The sequence below is a fragment of the Marmota monax genome, unplaced genomic scaffold (assembly GCF_021218885.2).
Source record: "Marmota monax isolate L192 unplaced genomic scaffold, Marmota_monax_Labrador192_F-V1.1 WCK01_AAM20220418_F8-fsc00012, whole genome shotgun sequence".
Taxonomy (NCBI): Eukaryota; Metazoa; Chordata; class Mammalia; order Rodentia; family Sciuridae; genus Marmota; species Marmota monax.
Window position 1 is genome coordinate 22,434,588 of NW_026695227.1, and position 22,754 is coordinate 22,457,341.

Consider the following 22,754-nt stretch of genomic DNA (forward strand, 5'->3'; position numbering starts at 1 on the left):
ATATGAGTCCAGAATAACAGTTATAATTCTTATGATCAGATATGATGGACACATTAATTGTTCTGAGTAATTATGTTGTGGAATCACAAATATCACAATCTTTTGAGAGGGAAAGGGTGATGAAATTTCCTATTCCTGAGAAATATAGAGGAGCTCCAAGAACCCAAGAAACACAACTGCACTGTACAAATGTTTGATCTTCATAAATGAAGAGCCAGATATCTTCACAATGTCTGGAGTTCTCAGCACATTGAAACCTTCCTTTGTGTCCCGCCACAGCAAGTACCACTGTGGCATCAGAGTGTCAAGTCACTGGGAGTAAAACGGGTGTGTGGGAGAAGCCCTCCTTATCTCCCTGACTCAGAATGCCTGGAAGGTTGAGAACATTGTCACTCTCATTGTTTTTCTTACTACAATGGTTAATGAGAAAATATATCGGGCTCCTTATCGGGGAAGAACCCAGGAATAAACCAACTAGCCATGATGAAGACAAGCTTAACCTCTTTCTAGAGGCAGAGCTTTAGGAACAAAACATTGAGTGCCATGGTAACCATGGTCCTCTTTGTGTTTCAGCCACAACTGGGGTGGTTCCTGGCACAACTGTTGCCCCTGGCAGTTCCAGTACAGGTGAGTCTCAGGTTGTCAGGGAGCTCTTGAGTTATCCTCCCATAATGAGATTTCTCCTCTGGTGCTATTCTTTATAGAAATAATGTCATATTTTTTCATGGTCTTGGAATATTTTCCAAATGTTTATCCTGTTTTCTGTCTTTCAGAAGCCACAACTTCTCTAGGAAGAACCGGAGCAACAAGGGGGGGGACAGCCATAGGTGAGTACTGATAGGCCATTACATTCATTTCTAATAATACTCAAAAGCTGGTGAAATGTATCCAGATCACTCACTTCTCCCCTATTCAAACTTATTATAAAAAATATTACCACTGTTCATTGACTAAAGTTCATGAACTAAAAGTTTCATTATTTCTGATGTTTTAGCAGACTCTCCTCCCCGCTCCCCCCGAAAGAAATCATGCAACTATTTGACAGTTACACAGATGATCTAGAGAGAGTCTCTCTCTGTTACTGAATTCTACAGGAGTGGATACTATAATTAAAAATTCCTTTGGTAGATTTTTGGTGGGAACAATATTATATGAAGAACATACAAGATCATCTTCTGTCATTTAAAGCCAAGTTTATTGAAATAGTAAACAATTACATAGATTTTTATTCATATATTTGCTTGCTACCTTATGTTGAGAAGGAAATGACCCATGACTATTTTTCTGTAACAGCTACTACTAGTGTAGTCTCTGCAAAGACTCTGGAACCTGGGAATCACAACACAGGTGAGTCAAAAGCAATTGTGAGAGGTTCCCCAAGTGCTTTATCAGGTAATGTGTTCCTAAGGTAATATAACCATGTACTTCCCCATATTCCAGACTTTATAATGCTTTTTTTTTTTCAGAGGCCACAAGTTCCACAGAAGGAAGTGAGACCAGCCAATCTGAAGGGCCAAGAGGTAAGAACTCTTAGGTCTAATACTAACAAAGCTTATCATTTCCTTGTTTTGTGTCCTTAAGTAAATAAATAAATATGGAGGTGGGTTAAAGAAAGAAGGTTACATCTGGTCAGGAAGCATGATATCTTCATCTGACAACATCAGGTAGTTCTTCTAAGGAACTTGAGAAACATGGTTATCCAAGTCAGTATTTCCACTGTGTTCTATTTGAGCTAGATTTTTGGACACCTGGATGAGGCTCACCAACCTATAGAAGCTGCTCACTACTCCCCATTATCTCCACTCTGCTCATTATGATTCCTCAGAATAGTGTACTTATCATGTGCTACCATCTATCATATATTATGCTTGTTTATTTTCTGTGTTCCTTCCTTTGCAAATACAAATCACATGAAACACAGATCTTTGTTCTTCCCCATGAAAGAAGACACTAAGGAAATGCTTAAAAAATTTAGTTTGAGTGTGACACTGTTCACTTCAACCGGTACTGTCATAATTTCACTTGGGGTTAGCGGCAGTGTCCTTATCCATCTGGATTTCCAGGAACCAGAGTTTGCAGAGCTATCTGCTGGACAGCAGGGAGGAGAGCAACCTGCTAGTCATCCCTTGGCTATCAGGACCCCCATCTTTATGCAACTTGCCTTTTCCTCCCACAGAATTTACTAACATCTAATGCATGATTGTTCTTTGCTGTCTCCAGTTGGCAAAATGTGAACTACATTAGGAAAGAGATATTTGAATATTTTGCTTAGTGATACATCAATAGTGCAGAGAATATAAGGTTAAAAAATGTACAGTTTTAAAGTTTTTCCATCTATTTAATGGATGTCACTGTGATTTTACCTGGAGTCATCAGTAGTACACAGAGCTCCAAGCTAGACCAGAATAGAACAAATAAAATCATCATTTGAAAGTTTTAGAGTTCAGAAGTTCTCTTTGAAATACCAGAATATCAAAATACTTCAAGTGGTAGATAAGTAAAAATAAGAAAGATGAATCCATCATCTACCTTTTTTCTTATTTTAAGCTACCTCAGTCACATCAAGGAAACCTGGGACTGGAAGTGAAACAGGTAAGGGAGAGATGAGATACTCTTCCATGTTTAGTGGGCTGTACGAAGAGAGCCTGGAGAGTAACAGTGGTCGATGGGTGGGCTAGGAAATAAAATCGTTATTCGTGTGTCCCTTCCCTCAGAGGCAGACCTTCTCAGGAAAGGTCTTCCCATGGTATCAGCTCATGTAGCTACTTATGATACTGATCAAGAATTTAATGCTATGGTGATCCATTTATTTGTGTGTGTGTGTGTGTTGGGTACTATAGGGAAGTTCTCTAGGCCAGTCCTTATATTTGTAAGTTTCTACACAAGTTGGTTAATGAGAAGGATATCATATTTATTTAACTTTATAACATAGTTAGTAGACCTGCTCAGATGATAATAATTATACTTATATATCTCAGGATCCCAAATTCCCAAACTTTACCATTTTCATTATTTCCTCCCTTAGAGGCAATAACTTCAACAGAAAGCAGCAGTACTTCTGAAAATGGATCCAGAGCAGGTGAAGCTGAACACACTACTGTATGGGGATTAGTATGAATTATGACTCTCCATACGCTCACTTGTTTGGAGATATACTTTTCTGCAGAATGGTTCTCAGTTACATTAGGTATTTTCTTATACAGAACATATTCTGAAAAAGGTCTTAGTACCAGCATCTAGCCTCAAACCTGTATCTTTCTCAAGCTTGGCTGGTTGTATAGTTGGAATGAAGGGTGTCTTCCATAATATATGTATCACAAAGGTATTAGGGGAGCTAAAGCATACTCTATTCCTTGGAGGAAGATTTACCTATTTTGATTGCTTTAATGATATGGGTCATAGGAGATGCACAGAGTTCTCATCTGACTGGGAAGCAAGGAAAGAGCTCTTTGAAAATGCTATACCAAGCTTCTTTCTAGAAAAAGGTTTTACGGAGACAAACACAGTGAACCACTGTGATGATTTTAGACCCTTTGTTTTACAGCCACCACTGAGGTAACCCCTGATACAACTGTAGCCCCTAGCAGTTCCAACACAGGTAAGTCATTAAGGTGCCAGAGAATCTTCCACAAGTCCCTCTTCAATGAGGTTTTTCCTTCCATGTTCCCCTCTGTGGGAGAACTACCATGGCTTCCCAATTATCTATCTCTTGTTTTACCCCTTCTTAGAAGCTACAACTTCTGTAGGAGAAGGTGAAACACCAAGAGAGGAACTAATCACAGGTGAGCTCTGTTGAGGCACAAACTATACTTTCTAATGATGTTCTAATAGTCTTGCCTGAAACATACAAATATCCTGAAATTTCCATTTGCCATATTAAAAATATCAGCCCAACATTTGATATCAATAAATACAGCTCAGAAATGTTTAACATTTCCTTCTCATGTCTTTTGTTCAGGACCGTTCATAAGGGGATCATAGGGCCCATTTCCTGACATGTATGAATATGATTTGGGTCCAAATTCACCTCCCTATAACTAAACTATACAAAAGGAACTGGTAGCGGAGGACTTTCTCTCTAAACTTGGAAGGGAATAGTGTATAAAAGTATAATTACATCTTAAATATATAAAGCTCAAATATAAAACTATATTGCTATATTTGAAGAAACAAAGTTTTGTTTCAAGAATTTATACCCATTTTATGAAGGATCATGATTAGACCAAATAACCACAATGCTCTTCTTATTGTAGTCACTACAGAGGGAATCTCTGGCAAAACTCTGGAACCTGGAAGTGCCAACACAGGTCAGGAATCCTGAACGTAACCTTTTGGTCAATGCATTCTATTAGACCCCCATTACATTCTGTGCAGTCTTTATAACTTCCATTGTTTTTTCTCTCAGAGGCCACAACTTTTGCAGGAGACCACAGGACCACTCGAGCAGATCTGTTTGGTAAGCTTTTCAGGTTGAGGTCTAGGGCTCTCCTCATATCTGTATTTGGGTTGTTGTAGTGAATGAATAGTATGCCGGAGGGGCCAGCATTCTCTCTGGGGCCACATTATGCCCTAACAATTTGAGCAGTTATTCTGCCCGGGAATTCCATGGCCTGGGGAGTGTCTGCCAGGCTGTCCTCAGGATCCTGGCTTAGAGACTTTTTCTTTTGAAAAAAAGAAGAGCATGTTGTATATATTCCTTTGACTTCCAGTCCTCATCTATTTAACTATTCTTCCATAGTTTTTCACATTGTCATTTTTTTCCACTTATTCTGTGTTTTCTATTTTTTCTTACTAGAATGCTTCACAAAGGAACTATTAGAATCCCCTTACAAATATTAAAACCATACTTTATTTTCTCCCTCTGTCATTCTAAGGGTATATATCCCTGGAACTGAAACAGTGATCTAAAGTCCTATCCTTCCCCCTGCTGCATAGTAAAAGGGAAACCCAGTAGCAGTGTATCTACCCTCAGGTGGCCTGGGGAATGGAACACTAGGCAGTTGTTTATTTTCCATTATTTTTTGAGAGAAACTGTTCTGAGGAAAGGGCATCCAGTGCTTTAAGGCCACACAGATGCTCCCAAGATTAATTGGAGAAGTGATGCCTTATGGTTTACTTTTTTTTTAAATTTTAAGTATCACTGGAAAATTTTCTGAAAAAAAAAAAAAAAGATTATACCTGCAATTTTAACACAGGTTAACAAGAAGAAAATGCCTTTTATTGAACCTCAGATGCCATGATACTTCCTTTAGGGCTGCTATGATAAAATGGCACTAGCTCCTCCTAGTGTTCCACAGTCCCAGATTTATCATTCTCTTACTTCTTCCCTCAGAGTCTACAACATCTACGGAAGAGACTGGAACTGGTTTCAAAACCGGTGAGAATACAATGGCCCCGTGACTTGAGATCATTGGCATTAGGACTCTCTAAACTTAATCCTTAAGGGAGTTTGTATTATACTTAGAGCTGCTTCAAGTGAATCAAAATAAGTTTGAAAAATCTAAGCATTAAACTTGACTGCTCCAAATCTGATGATAGTTTCTCTGCAGGTGCTACAACTCTCAATCAGCAGCATTTAGCTGAATTCTACAGTTTTCAGTATGGGTGCTTGTGTGAGAGAGAGTGGGAGACACCCTGTGGAACCAGTATACATTCATGTGTATATATAAAAATTTACTTGCTCTGATATTCAAAGTTTTCAGCTCACTTATTAATCTTTTTTGTGTACTTATCTATTGTACCAACAGGAAACCAATTGGGGAAACATTAAAGAAAAGCATTTAGTATTCCTTCTATCAAATCCTATGCAGAAATACCTCAAATTGGAAAAATTATCAATTTGCTTTTGGTTATGATTTGTTGAAAGACATTTTTATTAAGTCAAAAATATTTAATCCTCAATTTTAGACAATTAAACTTGTGCATTGAGTTTTGACATCACTTTTACAATCAAAAGGGCTTCATTTTCTGACTTCACCTATGACAAGGAATTTTCAATTGTGCTCATATCACCTTAGCTCATTCCTCTTCCTCAATACCTAGTTTATTTGGCATTCTCTACTTTTTCAAGAGATCACAACTTTCTCTGGAAGAAGTGACATCACTGGAGCAGAAATAAAGTCAGGTGAAGATCATGGGGTTTTCATTAATTTTGCTGTTGTGTGATGCCAGGTTGATAGATTTATTAGAGAAAGCTGGTATTAATATTTTTTAAAATCTTTTTAATAATTTTAAATTACAGAAAATGTACAGACATAGGACAGAAAATTTCTTTAACATGGAGAAGAGTTTTTTAAGGCTGTTATATTTCAAGGGAACCAGGATTTCTTTTTTAATTTGGACCTACTTGGGCACAGATAACTAAAAGTCTTTACTTTCTTGGAGACTAACCTCATCAGGGTTCTAGATCACTGGAAAGAAGATTTACAATAGTCCTGGCTCTGAAATGGTTTCCCCTTTAAAAAGAGCTTTATCTATATAGCATTACTGACTTCTATTCAGCATAGAGATCATTCGGTTATCATAAAGATAAAAATTCAGCTAGGGGTATAGCTCAGTCATGTAAAGCCAATGGTTTGATCCTCAGCACTGGAAAAAAATCCAGAAATGACATATATACTATTGTTTATAAAGAAAAAGACAAAATTAAAATTTAAAATATATTTTCTTACCATTTTTTTTTTTTTTTAATTAGGAGCCACCACCAAAGCACCAGGAAGTAAGACAGGTAAACATGGGAAATGCCTTTGATGTAACCCTCATGCTTGGGAAAAAGAAATAATCAGTAGGGATGTTAGTCACTACATTACCCTTGGTCTTGAAAAAGCAGCTTGTGGACATGGAAGATGTTTCCTCATGTCAGTTATGAGTACAGGAAGTATCTTTTGCTCTTCCAAGGCATAGGAGAATGTCACCTTGTTCTCTCTTTTCCCTATTTAGGCACTGCTCTAGTAACCTCTGCTACAACAGTTGCTCATGAGAGCTCCAACTCGGGTAAGTCAACAAGCTGGGAAGGACCACTGTTTGGGTAGGGCTTCTCAGTAAGTTGTCTGACCAGTTGATCCTATCATACTTTCTCAGATACTTCAAATCTTTGTCCTCACTACTATTTCCTCCCTTTTTCAGAGGCCACAACTATCTTAGGAATTAGCAAAGCAATAACAGTCCCAGGTAAAAATAGGTAGTTAGTAAATTCCTTCTAACAATTTTAAAGGTAGAAATCATTCTGTATTTATTTCAACCTAAGGGAACTTTTGTTTTTATTATTTCAGAATATCAGTGTTGTTCCCAAATCCTTACATTAACATTCAACGTATTATCTTTTCTTCAATAGTCAAGAACTCTGTATGTGGGGATCAAGTTTCCGATAATCAAACATGAAAGCATGAAAAATTACAAATATTTCCCAAACTTCAGAATAAGGAGACATCTCTTGAGAGCTTAGATTTTTGCACCTCTCCTACATTTGTGGAAAAAAAAATGCACTTGTTGGAAATTGTATGAGGAATCCTAGAATAGGCCTTAAAAGTATATATTAAAAAATATAAAGGAAATGATAATCTTTTCTTCCTTGTGATTCCAGGTACCAGTGGTGTAGTCTCTGACACAACTGTTGCACCTGAGACTTCCATTACAGGTAAACAAATATTTTCAAAATAGTAACAATTATTTAACCTCAAGGAGAAGTATGCATCCCCAAATGTGCTTTCTGCCTTCTTCATTTCCTCCTCCAGAGGCCAAAGCTTACTTAGAAACCATCATTGCTACTGTGATGAAATCAGTGAGAACTAGAGGTCCCAGATGTTAGCACTATCATCAAAAACATTCAGGAATTTGCTTCTGGATGTGAAAGCTGTTTTACAGGAAGGGCAGGTGCCCCAGCCCATACTCAGGCCAACCATGCTGCTGACACACACACCACTAAGACAGTTTCTGTACTAGTCATTTTCAGTGCCTGGCCTTATGGTATAGGTTTCTGAAGAGGGTAGCAGAAGTGATTTGCTGGACAGTTAACCCATTGGAAATTATAGGTATTATTTTGCAGTATTAGCAAGAGTGAATGCTAGTCTAGAAGGTCCAGACTCAGATAATCAGGAGACTTAAAGTGAAATAAAAAATTGATTGCCTCCCATTTGACTTCTTAAACTATAAATATGTTGCTTAAGGGTCGGTCCACTGATTAAAGGTCAAAACATGCTTGAATCATTTTCTTTCAATCATCAGAAACCACCTCTGGAGCATCAGACAAACAAGTCACTGGAAGTCAAAGAGGTAAATTTGTTAAACAAATTCTTCTGTCTCCCATTTGAGGATTGTATCTTATATATGCTAAGCAAGCCTACTCTAAGATGGTGTTCCTGAGAAAATTATTTTTTTATTTTGTTCACTGATGCCTAGTACTAAACAGGACTCAGTAAATATTTACTGGAAAAATTGAATAATTGATATGCAGGCAAAATACATGATTGAATCCAGGAGCAGAAAGATCAGTGAAAGGACATGCCCATAGAACCGCCACATAGACAAAGTGTTCTAAGAGAACACCGGTGTCTCCCAGAGCTGTCCAGGGCAGGACTGCAGGATGATGCAGCCCAGGAAACATTTATTAAAAGGTTACCTGAATGCAGATGATTCTTATGTTGATTTTATGGCCTTTTTGTTTCAGGCACTACTGGTGTGACCTTAAGCACATCTGTTGCACCTGGAAGTTCTAGTACAGGTAGGTTAACAAGGCAAGAAGAAACTTCCCTTTTTGGAAATAAGGTCACAGAAATATCTTTTGCATTGCTTTTCTCATGTAAGAGCATAACAATACAGTTTCCTATCTTCCTAAATTCTTATCATTTCCCATTTCTTCTGTCTTCCAGAAGCCACAGCTTCCACAGGAGTCAGTAGAACCACTTTGTTAAGATGGAAAACAGATGAGAATTAATGATGTGTGTGTGTGTGATTTTTCGGTGATAAATTAGAATTATGCTTTACTTCTTGGTGAAATAATTTCATGGGGAAGAGTTATTTTTAGGAACTCTCATCTAACATCAGCGATGCTTTCTTTTGTCACTTGATTTTTTGAAGTCTTTGCAGAAATGGCCCAGCCTGACATAAGTAGATCTCTGAAAATGTGAGTGGAAATAATTATGTGGAAATTTTTCTTTTTCCATTTGTACTCTCAGGTGTCACCACAGTATCACCTAAAGGAAATACAGGCTCAAAGAGTACTATTTCAGGTAAATAGAAACCCAAGTTGAACACAAAAAATTTACCCCATGATGGGAGATTCTTCACTAAGCACATAGTGACTAAAATATGTGGAGGTTATAACTCAAGTCTACCTTTACATTGAAAAGTTTTCCCACATTCATCTTTTTAGGAGCTACCAAAGAAACAGTAAACCAAGGAACTGGAAGCACACTAGGTAAATATGGCAGGAAAAGGGGCCACTTGTTTTACTGCCATTAAATTCCAGAAAAGGTGGGTCCCAGTGTTAAGAAATTAGTATATTTCTTTGACTTGTTAAAAAGCTATGCATGAGCAAACAACTAATTCACTCCCAGTTGAAAAACCTTACCAGATTAACCAGTTTCCTCCCACATAAGTCTCTCCCCAACTTGAGAAAAACTTGCCATTTTCTTTCTTGTTGCAGAACCCACGAAGACAGCTTCTGGCACCACACTGGCACCTGGGAGTTCAAATACAGGTGAGCCAACAAATTATCAAGAATCTCCCACAGGATGACCTGTGTCTCTCATAGTATAGCTCTCAAGAAAAGTATATTCTTTCCTCTAAATACTAAAGCCTTGTCACTTTATATTTTTCTACCTTTCTTCTCTCTTATAAGTTACAACATCCTCAGGAGTCAGTCAAACCACAGGAATTGGAAAGAATACAGGTGATTATAAAAGCTTCTTAACCTCTCCACTTTCAACAGTGATGCCCAACAAAATTATACACAAGTTGCAACTATTCTACACCATTGTTATTTGACTGTGAGGTGAATATGATTCTTGTCAGATTTTACAGATGAGAAAACCTATGGCTCAGAGATATTAACTAACTTGCTCATTAATATTTCTTGTCTCAACTTTTCTAGAATGCTAAAATTTCTATAACAGCAGTATATTACCCAAATATACCCAAACTCCATAGGTAATCAATTCCTGCTTTGCTGCTGCTTCTACTGAAAGTAGTTTTGGTAGCCAAGGAATTGGTATACAGCCAGAAGAGGAAAGAAAGATTACTTTATTTCCCTAACACAGAGACCACCCCTACTGCATCTTCCACCAACCAAGTTCATTTTGATAATGAAGCTTTAGGCAAAAAACTCAAAACAACTTTGGAACAACCATTCCCTGAGAATGGTCTTTCCCTATAATAAAAGCTTCCATAATTTTTCCCTCCTATTCTAGCATACATACTTCTGATAGGAATGAAATTGACATAATGATGCCCTTCCATTTTACATTTAGGTACTACTGGAGCGGTCTCTGGCAGCAACACCTCACCTGGAAATTCCAACACAGGTTAGTCAGGAATGTTATTGAGGAACAGGTGCCATATTTATTTTTGGAGGCTGGCTCTGGAGCAAGTATTGCACTATAGCTTTTTATCACCTTCCATTAGCCCTCCCTACTTTCTTCCTGTTGACTCTCACAAAGGTACAACTCCTGTAGAAGGAAGCATAACCAATGAAAATAGAATTGGCAACTCTTGAGATCCCACTGATTTATATTTGGCCTTAGCCTTTTCACGGATACATTTGTTAGATGAAGCTTGTGAAAATTATATCATTTCTTTTGGGGGCAGATCATAAACTATAATTTTGAAGAGGTTCAGAGTCCAGAAAGATTTTCCCTTTTGACATTCAAGCTATTACCAAGTCCCAAATGGCGGCAATCCATATCCATCGAGTTCTATTAGAGGAGCAGAGGTGATGGGAATAACTCTTGGTGTTATAAGTTTATTCATTGAATATTGCTGAATGCATTGACACAAATATTTTTGTCATTAGGAGCTACCACTGGCATCTCTAAGACCCCAAGCTCTGCAAGTGAAACAGGTAAATGTAGGGAAGACCCTGAGACCTCTAACATTTAACCCCAGGGAAGTAAGACCCTGGGAGTAGACCCCGTTTTAATGTGTTCATTGTAACTTTGAATTTAAAAATGCAGAACGTACTTTGCATCACAGGTGAGCCCAAAAAAGGCCTTCTATTGCTTTTGAGTCAGTCATTGTTGGTCACATTCTTGGAATGGTAAGTGTAAACCAAATTGATTTTCCTCCTCTCCCTTTCTTCTACTTTAGGTACCACTGAAGTGGTCTCTGGCACAACAATTCCATCTGAAAGTTCCAACACAGGTAAATCAATAACTTAACAAGGAATATAAGGAGCTTCAATAACAAGATACCCCTCCCCTAAAACATCCACATTCCTAGTTGGAGACACCAAACTTTTCTGAGTTCTGTGATTTTCCTTTCAATTCTTAGAGGCCACAACTTTAGGACATGACAAAACCACAGAAGCTAAAGTTAGCATAGGTAAGCACTAACCATCAAATATTTCCTTCATCTTGAATTATGTTGGCTATAATGAATACAGAAGATATTATGTTCAAGATGTCTTTTAGTACAAATTATCAGAATGTTAAGACATTACCCCAGGTGAATTGCCCTTTCTGTTTGAATTAAAGTGGCATAATTGAGACCAATGTGATATACCACTTAAGGCAAGAAAGTTTGTTTTAGTTCACTTGAAAAACTCACAAATTTATTCTGAAACAGATCCTAATTTTAGGTAAAAGGGAATTAACAAGGTGATCTTCTCCTTTTGTGATTTCAGTTACCACCACCGGGATAACTACTGGTACAACCGTTGCTCCCAGGAGTTCCAACACACGTGAGTCATGAAAGAATTGGGAGAAGTTTGTCTCTGTGAACTTCAGAGGACTGAATAGCTCATCAAAGGCATATTACATAAAGTAACAGTTACAGATTTCTCAAAATGTCCACATTCTATACCACTTTCTCCTATTTCTTCTCAGGGGCTACCACTTCTACAGAAGTCATCCCTACCACTGGAGTAAAATTGGAAACTGGTAAGTGGTTTGTTCTTTCAGCCTTTTGGGTTCTAAGATTGTGGTAGATGATGGATGAGTGAGAGGGGCTGGAGAAGGGTTTTGTATTTAACTTGAAGATGATCTATCAGGTGAATCAGGCTTGGTTCTTTTGCTCTTTACACTGATTTTCACCAGCCTTTTAAATGTGATTATATGAAGCTAAATACAACGTGTTACTCTTAATCCATCTTGCTTTTGTAGGTACAACTTCAGGTTCAACTACAGTTTCTAGGCGCCCAGAAAATTCCAGTCCTGGTTAGTAGTCACCCATTTAGCCTTCTCTTAAGTATAAAAGCCATTCCTATGGATTTGTCCTCAATACTAAGGTCCTAACAAATTTAATTAAAAAAATTTTTACCTCCCCTCCCAATCCAAGGAGTTTCTACAGAAGAACCAGGGAAGCAAGTCACAGGAAGTAACACAGGTGAACAGAGATAAAGCACTTATTTCCAAAGTATTAAACTATAGCAAATGGCTGAGAATTTTGCCATCTATTGGTTTGAGGGGAAAAGAAAGCATGGTGTTTGTTTCTCTTGCATTAAAAGACTGCTTATAAGAAACAATTTGAATTAGTCTAAATCCACGCTATTCTCAAGGCAAAACAATCACTACTGGGACTACTGTGATCTATTGATCTCTTTCTTTCCTTCCGTTTCACTTTCTCAATCTCATGTCCTATCTGATAGGACATAACTTTTCATTGAGTCAATTAAGGTCAGTCATAATAATGCTGTGGAATTTCCTGAACTAAAGATTACATTAACCACATCTTTGTTAGGACATAGCTCCCCAGAAATAAATACTCAATGGGGACAGGAATCAAATGATATTTGAAACCATGGGTGCTGATGACTTTGTTTTAAATAATCACATAGAATGAGAAAACAGTTCCTTGGGTTCACTAGTACCTAAAGCATGGCCAAGGCAAAGGGGGCGGGGAGCGCATGTTTCTGCTTGACAGTTGCCAATGTGCTTTTGCCATTACCTAACAGTGTTGGAGTGCTGGCATGTACACACTGTACTAGGAGACCATGCTGCCTCTAATCTGAGATTCTGAAGCTCCAAATTAAACAAGATCAATAAAAATTTTCTGAGGACCCATTTTTAAATAAGATTCATTTTTTAGAGTACTTAGTCTCATGGCAGTAAAATTGAAAGAAGGGAGAAACCATCTTCAAAGTATTAAAATATCAAGATTCTTAGTCCTTCCCAGTATTTAGTTTTCATGTGTCACCAATATGATTCCAAGGTTTAGAAGTGAATCAGGCCAACAAGGGGAATTGAAAAAGGTGAGGCTGGGGGGCGGGGGTAAGATTCCCATCTCCAGGGCAAGAACTCAAAGAGAAGCATCCCAGAGAACTAAAGTTCACTACAAAAAAAAAAAAAAATATATAACCAAACAGGGAAAACACATAATTTCACTGCTAGGTACACAGAATCCTGGAGAAGGAATACTTTGTTTCACAAAAACACATGGATCTGTCCTAAACTACAGGTGGGGAAAAAAAGACATTCCTCACATTGCCCCCTCCTCTTCCAAGTCTGGAGCCTGCTGCTAGGAAGAAACATGCCTAAAGTTTAATCAAGCTGAGAGGAACATGAGGTCATCTTGGTCTACCAAGATGCCTTTTTTTTTCCATTTTCTCTCACTCTTTTATACCTTCTTTCTCCCTCACCCCAAACTACTATAAGAGAACCAGGAAACCAAGTCACATGAAGTAAAAGAGTTAAGTGAGAGAAAAGCTCTTGATACTTAGAGAAGAGGGACCTACAAGTAAAAAACTTATTGGGATCAAAGTAACATTCGATCCACCTCTGTGAGCAACTAAGAGGGAGACCTCTTAACGTTTCTGTGGCCCAGGCTTGAACTCGCATGAGATGCATTAGTGCACTCCGTCAGCTTGGAGACTCTTCCTGCATGTGGAGGTCTTAAAAGACTTGGTCTTTGGATATCAGAAAACCTGCATGTTATTTCCTTGCTCATTTTAGGTACCCCCAAGGAATCATCTGAAACAACTACTGCTGGAATTACTACCACAGGTAAGTAAAATGCACCCACATGGACTTTTCTTGGAGGCATCTTGATGACAGGATAGATTATCTGAAGTGAACCCATTTCTTCAATCCTCGGCACTCACTCTTGTTCCTCTATTAGCAGCCACTGCTTCCACGGGAGTCGAGGAAACTTCAAGCACTGCAGTGCAAACAGGTGAATGTTAGCTATACAACCTCTTCCTTAACTGGGATGGCTTTGATGACACTTTAGGAGGTGAATGTGGGGATAGAGGAGCCAGGAAGATGAAGTTAAACTTCCTATTAGAACATAACATTGAAGTCCAGCTAGGGTGGCCTTTTTTTCTCAGGCTCCTGTCCTAAAGACATTCATGAAGCTTGAGATTTCTGAGAAAGGGATGACGAAGGGTGTTAGTTCTGAAACTTTCTATTTATTTCCTCTGGCAGGTTCCACTTCAGTTACAGCTGGAGTCACAACAGGCCCACAAGTATCTCAGCCAGGTAAAAAGGACTGACCCGAATGAACTAGAAAGAATTATCTATTCCATATGAAGCACTGTGCCTTGTGTTATGAATTTGTGCCATTGTTTGGGCATGCACACACACACAGATTTGATATGTATGCTTATTATTCTAATTTTATCTCCCTTCAGAAACCACTGTAGTAGCAACAGAGAATCAAGAAGTTGAAAATAAAACAGGTCAGAATGGGAGAAGACCTAATTACTGTGCTACTAATCCAGCTAATATTTATTTAGTACCTCCTATGTGCTAGACTCTGTAGCAGACTTAAGAGCAAAACCATCAGGAAGATTATAGTACTTGCCATTTTATGATCTTTTGTGTGTCAAGGAAGAGGGAGATTATAGTGATAAAGTCTATGCCCATAATATTCTATTTAATGGTAACCTAAAATATGTATAAAACGTGGTTCCAGAAAAGCAGGGTGAGAGTAGAGTGTTCATGTCTGCTTATTATAGTTGTGAATGAAGGCTTCAGAAAGGAGATGATTGTTTACTGAGTGGTCAGGGAGAGAATTCCTGTCAATTGCCTATGAAAACAGACATAACACCACACAGGTGAGTTCAGAAATCAAGGAGTTATTGGCAATGATGGAAGGAGGCCTAAGGAAGAAATGAGATTGAAAATAAAATCTTTCTACTTTCTAATCTTAAATAAGATTCTATCCTTTTAAGTAATGAGATCCTTTTCCAAATTTTATCAAGAGAATGATATGATCAGATAGTTTTAGAGAAATTACTCTAAGAGCAATGTGGAGATTAGAAGATTGTTTTGTTTTTTTTTGGTACCAAGGATTGAACCCAGGGGCCCTTAACCACTGAGCCCCACTCCCATCCCTTTTTATAGTTTATTTAGAGACATGGTCTCACTGAGTTGCTTAGAGCATCACTAAATTTCTGAGGATGCCTTTGAACTCGCCATCTTTCTGCCTCAGCCTCCCAAGCTGCTGGGATTACAGGCCTGTGCCACCATGCCCAGTTTAGAAGATTGTTGTTTTCTTCTGTACTTATGTCTAATTGTTGATCTCTCTCCTATTACTGGTTTCTATTATTCTGCTAAGCATTTATGATTAGGAGTTACTGTAGTCTACCTTGTCAAGGAGCTAGAGACATTTACTACCTGAAACTTCCACGTCTTTTACTCATATCTATATTTTTGGTAGCTATTAGTTGTTGGAATTGCTTGACCTAAAAATGTAGCATTTTTAAGTTCTTCTAAAGTATTCTGTTGTTTCTATCCAGCCTCATTTTTATTGTACCTACCAATTATGTTTTGGTGATTTTGAAATATAATTTAAGATTTATGAGTGGATTGTTGGGTTAATATAGATAAGTGATATGTGAAGGGTCCAGAGGATAAAGAAATATGACCAGTTTAAAGCATTTGGTGGAGGAAAAGAAAGAAAGCATTTGGTAGGGAGAGAGGATCCAGAAGAGAAAAGTTTCTAGAGAATTAAAATTAGGTAGTAATTAGATTTTTCTGTACATGAATTTTTCTTATTTTATTGTCTTATTCATTGGAACTGTTTTCCAAGAAAATTTTGAAGCAAATTTTATCTTCATGTTTTCTCCTTTCTGTTCTCATATTTCTGTCCCATTAAAATTTGGAGTGTAAAGGAAACACTTTGTAATGGTGGGCTCTAAAATACCATGAGGAGCAGAAAGTAATGATAGTCTTACAGCTGTATTCCCATCTATTCTGACTACGTAGCCATTTACCCCCAGCAATAGAATAATGAATTAAGTAACTATCCCCAACACTATTCCTGAATTTCAGGTACTAATGAGTTTTCTATGTTTGCATAGGATGCCCAGGAACACTTCCACCAGCTCCAGGTAAGAACAACTCCATTGCAGAATCATTCTGCAGTAATGGCTCTTGTGAATCACGTTTCAAAGCTATTGCCAACAAAAGTCCCTAGCCATGGAAATGTTATTAGCAAACTTGAAGTGGATGAATGTAGCTTCCAATCACCAAATAAACCACGAATAATGGTTTTTATCCTCACTACTAGTGCAGCCAAACAAAACAAATATGACATCATTACCTGAAATAACTAGTAGGCAAACTTTTTATGTATTTTGATTGAAATATATTTAAAATGCCCACTATCAAGTGGTTAACTTTCTTAGGGTTGATCTTAAGAAATGATTCAATAATTTTAAAGGACTTCATTGAGTTCTCACTATTCTTTTTAGTTTAATTTTTTTTAATGTGGTTCTGAGGATTAACCCCATGCATCATGTGTGCTAGGCAAGCACTCTACTACTGAGTTACGCAACCCCAGCCCAAGTTCCCACTATTCTTGAGATAATAAAGTATGCTTTGTGGCAAGTAGGAAAAATTCCAAAAAACAAACAAAAGAATCATTCTTTACCATAAGGTAAAATTGGAAGAAGAAAGCTCTTCAAAGAAACATGGAGAATTTTCACAAGGCAATTGTTTTAACTGTGGTATAGAAAACTGATTGGATCAGGAGGATATTCAAAATAGTAAGGTATTGGGGTAAAGTCTTGGGGTAGATTGGCAGCCAGTATGACAAGGTAGGGTATGAGATACAGGACTTGCAGTAGCTTGGAAGACAGACAGAAAGGAAGGAATCAAAATTGCTCATAAGTTTTAAGCTTGCATGATTGAAAGAATAGTTTGGTCCTTAATAGGAAAAAGACAGTCCAGAAAGTTGATTTTTAGGAACAAGATGATATAATCTGTGTGCACATCGAGTTTGAGGTTCCTGTAGGTCCATTGGGATGCTGTTAGGTGGAATGAGAACTGGAGTCACAGTCACGAGAGGCCTGAACTGCAGATGGATAATGGAGGATCAGGCATCCCCTTGATGTTAGAGTGGACCTGGTGGAGACAAAGTTCCAGGGGACAGAATAGAGACAAAATAAGAATAAGAACTTCTTCTAGTAAAGACAGGAATTTACAAGTGTTAAATTTGAGGAAAGGGTCTTTGTGTGTGACCTTATGAGGTCTTGCTGACTTATAGGATTGTGGAGGCAAGTGTCAGATTATAAAACAGGAAACCAGATGGTAGCCATGAGATTTATTGACTACTTCCATAAAAATAAAAATATATATATGCTTTTTAAGGAATGTTTGCTTAAAGTAGGTAGATATGATTTATCTACCTCAAGGCACTACATAATCCTGTGACTCTAAAATCCTAGTGCCAATTACAGTATTGGCCACCTGCTGGTTATCTATAAATAACAGATGGTTGTATTTTGCCAAATTTAATTAGCATTTATCATTTTGTGTTAACAGTGTGTCATGGTCCACTGGGAGAAGAGAAATCTGTAAGTGCACAGTTTTGCTCTACTTTTATCCAAATTGGCTTTCATTCCTGCATCTGAATACACGTCTAAACTTGGTTTATACCTGCAGCCTGGAGACACATGGACTTCTAATTGCCACAAATGTACCTGTACTGATGCAAAGACTGTAGACTGTAAACCTCAGGAGTGCCCTTCTCCACCTGTATGCAGAACTGGAGAGAAGCTTGTAACGTTTAATGATACCTGCTGTGAAATTGGACACTGTGGTGTGTATTCATAATGCATTTAATGAATTGAATTTGTATGATAGGTAAAACTTAGGGAAACCAAAAATTAACAGTTGTCCATTCATCTACTGGTTATATGCATATTTTGGTATTATGAGGAGAAACATAATTGGTTGATAAAGAATCTAATATTTGTTATGGAATGAAATAACTTGTGTCTTTTTCAGAACCCCAAACGTGTTTATTTAACAATACGGATTATGAGGTAAGGCCTTTTCTTCTCTAAAATAACTATAACTAAATGCAATGCTAAACTACACCAATGATCTTTCAGTTTATAATATGAAAAAAATGGTAATTATGGAGTGGAATGAGTTCTTTTGTCCCTGTATTAATTTTCAGAAGAACATCAAATGTAACACTCCCCATGGTTCTTATCAAAGGGGGAAAATATACTTCATCATTAAGTACTCAGCAGTAGAGCTTCTGAACAAAATTTCCCATGGGTCTTGCCAGATGGAGAAGACACACTTTGTAACATTCAAATCAACGAGCAGAGTTAAACTGTAATTATAACCAGAAAGATCAGATGGCCAAACTGTCAGAGATCAAACAAGAAAACCCAGAGGACTAGAACCCCACGATGTGGACTTAGTGACACACTATATTCAGGGCTGGTTGGTTTTGACAACTAATTTGATACTTTGGACAGTATTTAACTTTTGAAAATTAGTGTCAAAAAGACATCAATTTGAGAATCATCCAATTTTTATAATTATATACTTGACCTGGTGGTATCAAATATTTTAAAAATCTAAAATTAAAGGTTCAATTCCCAGGATCACTCCCCTCTGCCACAAGTAGGTTCCTAAATAAAAAAGTAGGAAATACATAAAACAGCTTGTGAGAGTCTTACTTTCACAACCTACTTACCATATTCAAACTTTTAGTTTTCAGCATTGATCTGACTTTAGAACCCATAATGGTTTTTAAACAAAAGATGATGACACTTATGCATATACATGACTAGAGATGTTTCTTAACAGTCAAAATAATAAAATTTCAGTTTATCAAAATTCTTCTTATGGTCTGAAGCCCTAAAATAAAATTTCTCATGCTGTAATTAGAATGTTGAACATAAACTCTTTAGAAAAATCTAGTGGGTTTTAAACATATAGGAATATAGTCAAGATAGAAGAGATCTTAGGAGGTTTGTCATCTGTTCTAAATTGATTTTGTGACATTTTCCCCTTACTTAGATATCTTATTTACTTCCCCTCAAACTTAGAGTATAACAATTGTGGTGAACTGCTTGCTCACTGTACAATAAGCTTTCTTGAAAAATTCTTGAAAATTCGGTGAATTTTCTCTTAAAAATTGAGACACTTTATGCTCTCAATGAAGAATTTTGATTTATTCACAAAAGTAGAAGACATTCAAACCACTCTTTATTCACTATTAACCTAATGGCTAAAAGTGCCTCTAGACAGTCACTAAATAGTGAATTTTTTGTTTTTGTTCTTATTGGCTTAGCTGTCAACTCCAGAAAAAACTTGAAGCAAATAATAATTCTCCCCTTCCTTTCCTTCCAGATCGGTACCTCATTTGATGACCCCAGCAACCCCTGTGTCTCCTACTCCTGCAACAGTACTGGCTTTGTTGCGGTGGTCCAAGACTGCCCCAAGCAGAGCTGGTGTGCAGAAGTAAGTCTTGTTCTTAATTAGTGGGCAGCACGATGACTTCTTTATCATAAATTTGGAAAAAAAATTTGCATCTGGACAACAGACATGTATCTCTTATCAATTGCATAGCTCTTTTTTAAAAAGATTTTCTAAAATATGGACACAGTATCTTTATTTATTTTTATGTGGTGCTGAGGATTGAACCCAGCACCTTGCATGTGCTAGGAGAGCCCTCTACCGCTGAGCCACAACCCCAATTGCATAGATCTTTAAACAAATTTACTGAATCAAGAGTCAGATGATTACATATATAAAAAGTCCTTTAAAAAGGTGGATTATCAAGGACGGTCCTTATCTTTTACAGGCACTATAAAACTTAATTTAGTGCTATCTTAGAAAAAGTAGATCATAAACTGGGTATGGTGGTGCATGCCTGTAATCCCAGTGACTTGGAGGCCGAGACAGGAGGATAGTGATTTGGATGTCAGTCTCAGCAAGACCCTATCTCAAAAAGTAAAAAATAGGACCGAGGATGAAGCACAGTGGTAGAGTGCCCCTGGGTTCAATTCCCAGGATCACTTCCCTCTGCCACAACAGAAAATATGTCAGTTATTAAATAGAAATATTTTCCATAATTATATATGTGTATTATTTATACCTTTGTTCCATAATATCTTCATTTATATGATCTAAAAATGAAGGTATTCTATGAATGGATTCTTAATAATTTTTCTTTCTGGAGTTACAAAATTTTAAACTTATTAAAAACTACAGTACTGGATTTCAACTGAGAGTTTATTTGGAGACATTGGTAGGATAGTAATTACAACAAAGATCAGGTATAGATCCTGCCTGAGAAGCTTAATGTCTAAGGTTGAAGTATTTTTCATGTAAAATAAGAAATAATTTTTTACATGCTGTTATCTTTTAAAATAATTTAGTTAAAGTTTGAATTCTGTCTAAATACTGCCTGATTTTTATTCCCAAGCTCACCTCCCTCCTTCCTTGCCCCTGCTCCAGACCTGCCATCAGCATGTTCATCTTTTCTGTTCCCCCTTAATTATAAATTGTATATTATTTAGAGAAAAAAGTTTTCCAATCTGTTTTTTCTCTCACCCCTATAGGAAGACAGAATCTATGACTCAAGAAAATGTTGCTATACATGTAAGTTAATGTCAACACAAAGTATAAGCTGTTGATAGGATTTTAAAAATACAATGAAAGATCATTAATAGAAAGTTACCTGTATTTTAATAACATATAATCCAACCTAAACTATCCATCAATATTTATACTTAATGCATTGTGTTTACTCATTCTTCTTGGCTGTAACATTCTTCCCTGTGAACACCATTTATGTTTACAGTGAAAGAAATTTTAAATAGAAGATTAGCTCTTAACATCAGCGAGCTGTGTTGTAAATTGCTGAATTAGAGCACACCTATGGATTATTTTTGACAACTATTGTTTCACTGCTAATAATCCATTTCCCTATTTTCCCCCACTGGTCCCTTTCTCTTTCATTTGTGATAAGAGCAATTATGAGGTAATATTTATCTTAGTACTAACCAGTTGCCTTTTACTGAGGACTGAGATAGTTAATTCCATTAGTAATAGTTATTTTTGAGGCCATTACCTCTATGGTTAAGAAAGTGGAGGCTGAGCAATTGTTAAAATATTAAATGTCACACCTGCCTGTTATCTTCTTTGTTTTAGGTAAGAATAATTGCAGAACTTCTCCTGTGAACGTGACTGTTAAGTACAATGGTTGCAAGAAAAGAATCCAGATGGCAAAATGTATGGGTGAATGCAAAAGGACTCTCAAGTGAGTTTTCCTTTGTGTACTGTGCATTGACTGTGGAGGAAATCAAGATTTTAAAACATTAACGTGGAGATTTTTTTTTTTCCACACGAGAGCAATGTTAATTGATGATCAGGATTCAAACAAACATTTTTAAATAGTAATAAGTAATTCTCAAGTTTTCTAAACAGGCTCAACACATTTGTGCAAATACATTTATCTTCCTGCAGTGATTACAGTCAGTACCTTAAGCAATAAAGTGCATTCCTTTATGTGAAGTTTTATATATAGATTAATGTGGTCCTAAATAGGTTATTTAAAATCTGTTTGCTTTTTATACCTTAATATTATGATTACAAATCTTCTCTTTGAGTTCTTTTCTTTTGTTATTAAGTACCAATTATCAGAAGTCACAGCAATAAGGAATGCAAGGTCTAGGAGAAGAGTACTTTGTTTAAGTGACTTAATAAGCCTTCCAACCAATCAATTACAATTTAAGCATTGATGTTGAATTTCTGTCATGACATTTCAAATGTATTTATTATTGAATTTTCTTTTCTTTTAGGTACAATTATGATCTCTTTCAGTTGGAAAATTCATGCCTCTGCTGCCGAGAAGACAACTATGAGTTCAGAGACATTGCTCTCGACTGTCCTGATGGCAGCACACTATCTTACAGATACAGGCACACCACAACCTGCTCTTGTTTAGATTTGTGTGAACAGGATAAGACTGCTCAGCTCACTCAATGACCAGATAATTATGACAAGTTGTAAGGGGCTATTTATTTTCTAAGAACTCTCTTGTATCTTACTCAAAGTAAATACAATGAGGAATTATCTTTTTCTTATTGACTGGGTCTGAAGAATAAATATAAGTTTGCAAGCAATTAGTGAGCATGTGTATTTGTTTTGTGGCAATAAGAATTCTGTGAGTCAAGACTCGTTTCCACTTATCATTGCCACAGTCTGGCTGGGCACAAATGCCGCAGTCTGGCTGGGCACACAATCACGAGCCACCACACAGCTTGTAGATTCAAACAGCAACTCTTTATTCCCGAACTCACACCAGCCGTCTACAATCACGTTCTGGGGAAATCCACGTTCTCTTCCCAA

The 22,754-nt window shown here is 37.1% G+C and overlaps 1 protein-coding gene across 1 annotated transcript in view; it reads left to right on the forward strand.

Annotated features, from left to right (window-relative positions):
- Positions 1–22,528, forward strand: part of LOC124087158 (mucin-19-like) — a 100,315-nt gene extending 77,787 nt beyond the window's left edge. Inside the window, exons 85-125 of the mRNA XM_058576334.1 lie at positions 574–627; positions 774–827; positions 1,294–1,347; positions 1,467–1,520; positions 2,548–2,592; positions 3,026–3,079; positions 3,545–3,598; positions 3,729–3,782; positions 4,254–4,307; positions 4,406–4,456; positions 5,333–5,377; positions 6,071–6,124; positions 6,695–6,727; positions 6,940–6,993; positions 7,583–7,636; positions 8,224–8,271; positions 8,666–8,719; positions 9,174–9,227; positions 9,371–9,415; positions 9,644–9,697; positions 9,839–9,889; positions 10,467–10,520; positions 11,009–11,056; positions 11,302–11,355; positions 11,485–11,535; positions 11,837–11,893; positions 12,039–12,092; positions 12,315–12,368; positions 12,490–12,537; positions 14,103–14,153; positions 14,269–14,322; positions 14,574–14,627; positions 14,780–14,827; positions 16,454–16,483; positions 17,919–17,950; positions 18,039–18,195; positions 18,384–18,421; positions 19,749–19,859; positions 20,963–21,002; positions 21,555–21,663; positions 22,205–22,528. Coding sequence (XP_058432317.1) covers positions 574–627; positions 774–827; positions 1,294–1,347; positions 1,467–1,520; positions 2,548–2,592; positions 3,026–3,079; positions 3,545–3,598; positions 3,729–3,782; positions 4,254–4,307; positions 4,406–4,456; positions 5,333–5,377; positions 6,071–6,124; positions 6,695–6,727; positions 6,940–6,993; positions 7,583–7,636; positions 8,224–8,271; positions 8,666–8,719; positions 9,174–9,227; positions 9,371–9,415; positions 9,644–9,697; positions 9,839–9,889; positions 10,467–10,520; positions 11,009–11,056; positions 11,302–11,355; positions 11,485–11,535; positions 11,837–11,893; positions 12,039–12,092; positions 12,315–12,368; positions 12,490–12,537; positions 14,103–14,153; positions 14,269–14,322; positions 14,574–14,627; positions 14,780–14,827; positions 16,454–16,483; positions 17,919–17,950; positions 18,039–18,195; positions 18,384–18,421; positions 19,749–19,859; positions 20,963–21,002; positions 21,555–21,663; positions 22,205–22,391 — 2,405 coding nt within the window. The 3' untranslated portion in view covers positions 22,392–22,528. The remainder of the gene's footprint in view (positions 1–573; positions 628–773; positions 828–1,293; positions 1,348–1,466; positions 1,521–2,547; positions 2,593–3,025; positions 3,080–3,544; positions 3,599–3,728; positions 3,783–4,253; positions 4,308–4,405; positions 4,457–5,332; positions 5,378–6,070; positions 6,125–6,694; positions 6,728–6,939; positions 6,994–7,582; positions 7,637–8,223; positions 8,272–8,665; positions 8,720–9,173; positions 9,228–9,370; positions 9,416–9,643; positions 9,698–9,838; positions 9,890–10,466; positions 10,521–11,008; positions 11,057–11,301; positions 11,356–11,484; positions 11,536–11,836; positions 11,894–12,038; positions 12,093–12,314; positions 12,369–12,489; positions 12,538–14,102; positions 14,154–14,268; positions 14,323–14,573; positions 14,628–14,779; positions 14,828–16,453; positions 16,484–17,918; positions 17,951–18,038; positions 18,196–18,383; positions 18,422–19,748; positions 19,860–20,962; positions 21,003–21,554; positions 21,664–22,204) is intronic.
- The last annotated feature ends 226 nt before the right edge of the window (positions 22,529–22,754 follow it).